Below are 9,928 nucleotides of genomic sequence, written 5' to 3'. Positions count from 1 at the left end.
AAAGGGCTTGTCTAGGATTCCTGCAGTTGAATAAGAAATCGACTTTAAAACTTGTCAAATAGCAAAATATGCTATTATTAAATCTCTGACTTAATGTGTTGCACTTATTTTGCTTCTTGAAATAGGCAAGATTTTTCTAAATCAGTCATTCGAGAAAAGAATAGCCCAGCCTTTAAGGTTTGTTGGGATTGGTGATGCTCTTTCAGACACCGGCTGAATCCAGCCGAGTTTACCGACTTGAGAGGGCTAAAATGTCCCGGATGTCGTTGTGGGAGGGGGAGGCGGGGCGCCTGTCGAACTGAGCTTCTCCTCTCCGTAGATAGGGGCAGAGTCTGTTGTGTGCGAGTCAGAGATGGACCCAGGGCGCTCTTCCGATTAGCGAATGCTAAAAGAGACTCACTTAGCAAGAACTATTGATATAACATACTAGATTGGCTTTAACCTGAAAACAAAACAAATACGTTTATTATCTTTCACATCCGCTCCACACACACCAACACGGGATTGATGGTAATGTATGCAAGGAAACCAGCGAGACTCGGCGATGGGTAAAGAGCTCTACGTTTTCGCTAGCTATATTACGATTTTCCTCCTTCCCTTCTCCGCTTTGACAATCCGCCATTTTTATTGAAACCAAAATAAGTGGCCAGAAACTTAAGGAAGCAAATTCAGCTGTTGCAATTATTCACTGAATTGTAATATTGACCTATGGATTTGACCCAACTAACAAGTTTCTCTTTATTTTCCAGGTGCAACGACCGAAGGGACTCACAGCCCTATCAGGTAGCTATAAGCTAGCAAAGAAACAAATAAGATTAAAAAGGGGTACTCTAGCTCAGGCTTTTAGGGCAGTATAGGCCGCTGTGCGGAAAATATCCTGAAAAGTGTGTGGTTGCGGTTTATTTCGAACAAGAAACACAGTGACTTCCATATTAAAAGTTAAATTATGTTTCTGATACTGACTAGGCGATTTTGACCGTCGAATATAGCAACAATAATATGTTGCTAACGAGTTTTATGAGCTAGCTAGCTAGGGAACTTAGCTAGCCTTTTAGCATTTAGGCCTGGTTGACGGTCGCTGCTCCCATAATCGACTAGACAGCGCTTATATTTAATGTTAGTAACTGTATTTATGGTCCGTAGTTTGATCGATAGTCAATATAATCAATTCGTAAACTTAAAATAGATATGGCCAAAAACACAGTTTCCTTCTAAATATCACCATGGGTTGTTTTTCACCAACCAATCTTGTGCTAAACACCGTAATGAATGGTGTCAAAATTGTTGGGCGGACGTCAAAATACATGAAATCATAACAGCACTCAAAACCTCCGTCTACCAGAAGATAAACATTAGCTGTCTAATGTCATGTAAGGTTTAGCCATTCAGTGGGATGGTAGGCTTCCAACAACTATTAGATCGCTATGTTTAGCTTGTCAGTGACGTACTACGGCCATATCTTCACCTCGGTCCAAGTCACGACTATGTTATTTTTTTTATGCTTTAAACTAGCTAAAAAGGATAAACACACAATACTGACATTACCCCTTTCCTTGATTATTGTGCACGATGCATTCAATTTAGGGGAGCAGAGTTTAAAACCTGTTATTGACTTTGACATTACCTATTACCGTTTTAATTGATTTCGATATCCAGTACACGTTAGCTTTGAGTGTTCAATGTGTGTTTTCACAGACCCTTAAATACTCATCGAAGAGTCATCCCGGTAGCGACCACCGGCATGAGAAGATGCGAGACCCTGCTGATGCTACCCCACCGTGCAAAATCCTGCGGCGATCTGACAGCCCAGACAACAAACACACCGACAGTTCCAGTCATGGCCGGGCGAAAGCGATCCACGCACACCGAGGCAGAGAGAGGGATGGAGGTAAGAATGGTCAGACGCCTTCATGTTAATATTTTTGAATATTTGATCACCTATTCGAAATAGTCGATATTTATTTTTACTCGAAATAGAGGTGTTGTTCCATGATTATGTGTGATTGTTCTCAGAGCATACAGTGAATGCAGTGCATATAGAGATGTGATGGTACACTTCGCTGATCATATTGAAAAAATGAAATAAAGACATTATTGTTAAGTGTACAATGTAGTATTCATTAGGTAGTATGCATAGATATGCACTCATATTCCATACAGTGGTTTAGGCTCTGCTAACTTTGCTGTATGCTTTTTATAGTTAAGGCAAGGCAAGGCAAATTTATTTATAGAGCACATTTCGTACATTATGCAATTCAATGTGCTTTACATAAACAAACAGTAATAACATTTAAATTGAAACACAGTAAAAGAAACTTAAATAAAAATAAAAAATAAAATAAAAATAATTATGAAAATAAATAAATAAATAAAACATTAAAATCAATAAATTGCAGGTAAGAGACATTATGATTAGCAGCACTAAGAAGCAGCATACCATAATAAATAGAGAATTTCACATATAGGCTAAAGAGAATAGGTTTGTTTTTAGTCTTGTCTTGAAACTGTCTATGGTGGGGGCAGTTTTGATGTGGTCTGGTAGTAGATTCCAAAGTTTTACTGCATAATAACTGAAGGCTGCTTGACCTTGTTTAGTTTTAACAGTAGGGGCCACCAACAAGATTCTATCCTGGGATCGGAGGGGTCTGGGAGGTACATACGGCTGGAGCATGTCCTTAAAATATAAAGGTCCAAACCCATGCATGGACTTAAAAACAAGTAGCATCACTTTAAAATCAATTCTGTGGCTAACTGGAAGCCAGTGAAGAGATTTCAGTATTGGAGTTATATGTTCTGTTCTCCTGGTTAAGTAGCACAATTCCACATACTTAAACAATGCAAAAAGTAGTAATACAAATGACCCATATCTATTGAGATTAAAGTTATTTGGCATTGCATAGTTGGGTATGGCATCAGGATTTGGCCTTAGATGCGTGATTTGTAGTATTTTCACTGAATTTTTAAGCATAATGCACATAAATATTGTGACCACTGTATTATATGCATATACTCAAATAATAAGACTTAGAACTGCAATATGCAACTGAATTTCTTTACATAGTTGTAGTATGTAAGACCAAACAAGACTTGGTATTAGCCTCAGCTCTCCATTGTACCCTGTATCTTTCATTGTATTGCCATTCACGTCAAGTTTGTGGTATCATTGAATTGAGATATTTAGAGAAACTGAGAGGAACACATCAAAATCGTCAATTTGCAGAGATCGAGCAGCCCATACATTTACCAAAACCGATAGGAGTGGGTTTGTGCCAGTCTGACCGCATATAAGTCAGGCAAGCACTGAAGAAAGAATTTAACTAGATTTGACGCAACCTTCTCACATACATATTGGTAATCTCCTGTGGTCTCTAAAAATATGGTGCAGATCTTCCTTAGCATTATTTATTCTTTACCACTTTGAAAATTCGATCATTCATATTTCACAGATCACGTGTAACTTCTTTACACCTTTGACATGTCCACAGGGCTCTTAAGGGGCGGTTATGGAAGAGTAGTGTTGTGGTATTGCGCACAACCAAAATGACACATTCAACTTTCACATTCACATATTGTGTCAGTGAGGAGACTTTAAGGAGGAGGAAGAATGGTGTTAAGTTAAATTGTATAGTTATTCATTAAGCCTTAACACCTGAGTTCCCCATCCATTAAATGAATCTCCTCTTGTATGCCAAGAGCACATCTGTTGGTGTTGGTATTTTGATTCCAGTCACATCAGCATCTGTGCACCTGATGCTCAAATTTCCTGCTCATCATTTAGAAAACCTCGGTCTCAAACCATTACCAATAATGGCCTAGACAAGCACATGAGGGCTCTATCTTGTCAATGCAGAAGTGGAAATGAAACATCGTACCCACCCTAATCTAATAGGTTGCACCATAAGCACAGTGGCCTCGGTTATTTGGCATTGCATAGTTGGGTATGGCATCAGGATTTGGCCTTAGATGTGTGATTTGTAGTATTTTCACTGAATTTTTACACATAATGCACATAAATATTGTGACCTCTGTATTATATGCATATACTCAAATAATAAGACTTATAACTGCAGTATGCAACTTAATTTCTTTACATAGTAGTGTAGTATGTAAGACCAAGCAGGATGCAGAAGCAGTGCAGAAGTAGGAATGAAACCTAGTACCCACCTACATCTAAAAGGTTGCACCATAAGCACAGTGGCCTCGGACAAGCAGCCGGTCACTGTCATCCTCCTGTAGATGCCCCTTCCTTCATAGGTCGGTTAGCCATTGGCAGAAACTAGATCATAACTCTCTTTTGTCTCGCGTGCGTGTGTGCTTGATGACAGGTGCAGGCGAGAGAGCACTCAATTTGCGAACGATTTTTCATCTGCAGATAGTGTGATAAAAAGAAAGAAATGTCTCCAGTTATTTTATGAAGTGAAGACCTCTTGGTCATCTGTTAATGATCGCTAACAAAGCCATGTCTTGCTATATGTCCCGACTAAACCCAAACCTTCATGTTTGACAGCTTGAAATTAGTATAGCCAATATAGTTGATGGCAATTTAATACAAACCAGCGGACTGATCAGAAGGAAACAATCGCATTGAGGCAACTTATGTGTTCATGTAACCTGCTGTGATCTGTAGCAGAAAGCTCTGCGTTACCTTTTTCTCACCAGTTCGTAAAAAGCTGCTTTATTTGCTAGATGCAAGAGACTTAGTGGCTCAAGACCCGAGTGTACATTATATTTGAGCATCACGTGCGCAAACACTTACTCGCATGCACAAAAAGTGTGTCGCTTGATCCCTCATCAATACTATCATCTGTCCTCTTGATCCCTTATCAATACTGTCATCTGTCCTCTGAGTGCCCCCCCTCTGCCTCTGCCTCTCTTCTCCTGAGGTTGATTGGTCAGTAAGTCTTTGGCAACGTCAGTCAAGCACACCTTACCCAGTGCACTCAAGCAGATCTAGATCACCACATCAGCTCATTATTTATTCATGCCCTTGCCTATATATCCTCTTCACCTTATCAATTTTCTCTCCGAACATCTGGGACATGTGTGCATTAGCGTGACGGAGAGTGGCTAGAATGGACCAGTTACTCTGATAAAGATAGGGGCGGAGGGAAGGGGAAGGAGGCTCTCTTTCTCCCCTCTAACTCTCTTTTGGAAAAAAGAACGTTAAGTGCCAATCATGACAGTGTAATTATGCATGATTAAATACATGGATGTGCTTAAACCTGTGCTATATTTAATCCAGATAAAACCTCCCCGTCTTGCTCTCCTGTCTTCCATCATCTGTCTCCGCCCTCAGTTTGCTCAGGCTTTTGTTTTCTTGTGTGATCTTTCTTTCTTTCTTTCTTTCTCTCTCCCTCTGTGTGGTTTGATGTGAAACAGAGGCTGCATCGTGTGTAGTATGTGGTGCTTTGTCCTCTACATGACTAGGTTTTCTTTAGGCCTAGTTTCAGTCGGCTCCATCTAACAAACCGTTGGCTCCTTATTTTCAGTAGTAACTTTACAATCTCTGTACTGAGAGCATAAATCCCATTGGCATAACATGAACGGTAGAAGTTACTATGCAGGTGGTAGTATAGATGACCACTGTCAAGGTGTGACCTTAAACATTGCCTTACGAGGTGAGGCATCTGAGAATGCTCTTCAGAGATGTTTATATAAAGTGTTTTCCCGTTTCCCTTCCAACTACAAGGCCATTGTCTGGCTTGCACTCATGGTTTGTGATGTTTATGTGCTGTCAGGTTTTGAGCCCATATACATGGTCATGGCTTTTCTCCTCTTATGACTACCTGTCATTTTTAAGTGGATTTTGAGTCGAAAGACGACTTGTACTTGCTACAGAGAGACCTGCCTGAATTATCTGTTGTGATGCCACCATCCAATAACATGTGATTCAGCAGATAGGATTTAGTTGGAATAACTGGTGTTTATTTGAAGAAAAATGTAAAGGTCTAGAAATATAGGGTCTGCTAGGGAGTCGCTAATGGCAACAGGGAACAGGTCCTCTGCTCACATCCCATCGGCACAGAAACCCAGGCCCAGCCCCGGAGATGAGTGCAGCAGCAGATGAGGTCTGCGTGAAGGCTAAAGGCCTGTGCTCTGATTGTGCTTCTGGAAGGCCATGACTCAGATGGAGTGGAGTCCTCTCTCCCTCCAATGGAAGCATGGCCAAGGCCCATCGTCAGGCATTATCCACTGCAGGAGCGAGCATGAGCAGTAACGTCAGATGTGGTAAAAGGGAGATGTTTTTGTTCGTGATTCATAGCCAGGCACCTAGGCAGGAACGTCTCATTTTCTCTCTCTCCCTCCGTCTCTCTCTCTCTCCCTCTCCCTGTCTGTCTGTGTCCTTCCCTGCTTGTTATCCAGGCTGTCACGTCAGGATCTCACAGTTCAGGGCGCCTTTAACAAGAATTAAAATGCATCCTCACTTCAGCGAATGACTCAAAATTGGCATTTGCTCCTTCACCAAAGGAGCTAAACATTAGATTCAACTTCCGTGGTGCGTTTAATGCTCGTGGCTCTGTTTGACAGTCCTCTTCTTCCTCATTCAGGCAGTATTGGAACTTATGAGTTTAGTCCTTGAGTGTAAAACCTGTAAACACCGTCAGATCAGCATAACCACTATAGTCTTTGCCGTGCCTTTACACGATATCCTAAACTATGCCAAGTCTTCTTTCCATGATGTCAGGCCAGTTTCCACCATTGGCCTGAACGCTTTGACTTGGCTTAACCGTTCTAATGATGTGTCCACATAAGCAGGGAATCCGACCCAAACCCAACACCAGCATTTTTCTGCTGTTCTGCCCAGCAAAACCATCCAAGGCTGTGCCTAATGATCTCTTTGCGTCATCTGGAGTCTGGATACTTTTCCAGCATATTTTATTTTCAGGTTATCTGTTCATGTGGAGATGGTGATGCACAGAAGAACTAGTCCTACTGTCGTGGACTTGTCCTAATGCCTAAAAGCTCCAGATATCAGCCAGGAAAGTTGGGATGCCAATGTTGGATGTGTGACAATATTTAGAAAACACAAAACAAATCCGTACTCATGGATGCACCCCAGCACAAAGAGAGAGATATACGGTTATGGTAACCATTTGGCCTGTTAGTGCAAATATGGTCAATGTCAACTTTGTCATTGATGCAAAGTCTTTCACTATTACGACCTACTCCTCTAGGGCCCTCTTGTTGAAATGCAGCTTGTGGGATCACCATTCTGTTAATGATCGCTAACAAAGCCATGTCTTGCTATACGTCCCGACTAAACCCAAACCTTCAACTTATGGGTTCATGTAACCTGCTGTGATCTGTAGCAGAAAGCTCTGCGTTACCTTTTTCTCACCAGTTTGTAAAAAGCTTCTTTATTTGCTAGATGCAAGAGACTTTGTGGCTCAAGATCCAAGTGTACAAATGCAGCTTGTGGGATCACCATTTTGGTGCAGGCAGAAGGAATGCTAAATGGACATGCTACTTTGAAAGGCAAGAGATGGAGAGAGTGTATCTCCAATGTCAAAAGAGCAGCAGCAGCAGCTCAGTAGAAATCAATAGGAGATGTCTGCCGTGGTAAGCGGACTGATGCAGGTATGAATGCAGATCGGGGGGGAGTCTGTGTTGATTTAGAGGTTGAGTAGATGCACACATCTCTGGCATCTTAACTTTATATTGTTGGTGTTTGAAATCGACTCTAAAGCCACCTCGTCTTTCTACCGTTTTGTGCTCAGTTCAATAGCGACTTAATAAGCGGGACCAATTAATCTACCACCCTGGTATAGGGAGTTTTAAAAGTTGGCATAATATTGCTGTGACGACTCAAATCCCTAATAAAAACTCACCTTTGCTGCCCTCGAGTCTGTAAATGCACATCTTTAAAATAGTCTTTACCTGCCTTTGATATTTCCCACCTACATTCATTTAATTTCATTCCCTTTAAGTTGGCTTTTGGCTGATGGTCTGCTGAAGAGTGAAGTGTTAAGAGCGTCTTTGTATATGTTCACAAAAGCTACTGAAGAGAATCCATACCTGAAAATTCGATACAGGATTTGCAGACACTTTGGCTGTTGCTAGCCTTGTATCTTTCTCTCTGCCTTCTGTTTTTTATGTCTGGCTCCCCCCATCCTATTTCCTCTCTGCTCTGTGTGACAACGGCTGATGACACCCACACATGTGCGTACACACACACACACACACACACACACACACACACACAGCTGCCAGTGTCCTAGGGGTCCTCATTGCACTCGTGGTTGCCATAGTAATGGTTCTCTGGTGTCTGTGTGTGGTTTTGGGGTGGGTAATCCCTGCTATGTGCAGGTGCAGGGCTTCTTGGTGGCCCCTTCTGTCTCTGGCGCACTCAGCACCCCCCCCTCCCCCCCTTCGTACTCGTACTCAAAGGGACACAAGGACTACATGCTGCTTTCCTCTCTGTCTCAAACTAGTTATTGTATACTTACTTGTCATGTGTGTGTCTTTCCCACACACACTACATGCACTCAGCTGTCATTACTCTCTCTTCCCCCATACACACACACACACACCTCTTCCATCTCCCTCGTGCCTAGCCCTGCTTAGTCTCTTACCCCCCCCCCCCCCCCCCTGTGTCATCCTTCATGCGCACTTGCACACCTGTGGCTGCTACGTCTGCCTCTCATCCCACATTGTCATCATAAACAGCTTTCTAAACTGAACATGTCTCCTTCAGGCTGTTTCAAGATGAAACCTTTTCATTAAGATGATACAGAAATGTGCAGTTCACTAGCTTAATACATGTTAAATTCTGAAAGGTCCATGGCAAGCTAATACTGTACAGTGTTAAATAGTAGTTAATAAGAGATCTGATCAAGAGGCCTGTTTGAAAGCGCTAATGATAATTTACTAATTGGCATTACTTTTTCTTGACACCTCAATTTTTACCATGTGTGTCATCCCGTTAACACCATATCACTGACTGGTGTTTCTGCACAACAGCCTCTTCCAAAAATAATTACTCATTATGCAGTAAGCAGATTTTCATTGAAGATTTCTAATTTCACATTCAAATTGTTTCTTTGGACGCATGAAACATATCAGGAAGTATTAAATTGGCTACCTTACTAGGAAAACCGACTGCCTACCCAGATAACTTGCTGCTTGGACATTCTCTTTGGCTTGTTCTTCTCTAATAAAACAAACAAATCAGTGCCTTAAGTAGCTAAGCTCTGACCCAACAGATTTGTATGTAGCACAAATTGTCGCACTGTTGGTTCAGTTGCTGGAGTGAACATTGAGTGACAGACCTGGTCTTTTAATAATTTAAATTTCATTCAGTGCTCATGGTGTCTAGACCTGCAATGCTACATTTTCCCTCAACTTGCGACCTCATATGAGAAATGTTTATTGAACACACCAAATGCTAGGTTAGGTTTTTTTTTTGTCTTGTGTGGTTTTTTTTTTAAATTGCATTCACATACATATTATTCCAACAGTCAACCTGAGTACGTTTGCCAGGCTTCTTCCTGAGTAACAGGGAGATTTTTCCCTTGTTTTTTTTTTCCTTGCCCCTGTCGCCATTGAGCTTGCTCTAGACTAGAGCAGTGGTTCCCAAACGTTTTACAGTCCCGTACTCCTTCAATCATTTAATCTCCATCTACAGCCTATAACGCTTGAAACTGAAATTGACAGGCCCTGGGCTCTGTATTGCGCCTTGAGACAATGTTATATATAAATAGAATTGAATTGCTTACCCTCATTCTGATGCTACAAAAATGTCTTTATTGTTGGTGAACTGTGAAAACCAAAATGAGCACCTGGTGTGTCTTCAGTATTTATTCTGTGAGACTGCACTGTCTCCTTCAGGTTGCTTTCCAGATGTGTTTCTCCTTGATCAGCTGGTTTGATGGTCTACTGCAGGAGTAGTTTGAGGGTTACAAGATAAAGCCCTTTGCTAGTTGTGGTG

The 9,928-nt window shown here is 41.6% G+C and overlaps 1 protein-coding gene across 1 annotated transcript in view; it reads left to right on the top strand.

Annotated features, from left to right (window-relative positions):
* The first annotated feature begins 353 nt into the window (after positions 1-353).
* Positions 354-9,928, top strand: part of waca (WW domain containing adaptor with coiled-coil a) — a 35,977-nt gene continuing 26,402 nt past the window's right edge. Inside the window, exons 1-3 of the mRNA XM_080855175.1 lie at positions 354-548; positions 750-783; positions 1,696-1,888. Of these exons, the coding sequence (XP_080711301.1) occupies positions 508-548; positions 750-783; positions 1,696-1,888 (268 nt within the window). The 5' untranslated portion in view covers positions 354-507. The remainder of the gene's footprint in view (positions 549-749; positions 784-1,695; positions 1,889-9,928) is intronic.

Source organism: Sprattus sprattus (genome assembly GCF_963457725.1).
Source record: "Sprattus sprattus genome assembly, chromosome: 17".
NCBI classification, from domain to species: Eukaryota; Metazoa; Chordata; class Actinopteri; order Clupeiformes; family Clupeidae; genus Sprattus; species Sprattus sprattus.
This window is presented reverse-complemented; position numbering and strand designations above follow the sequence as displayed.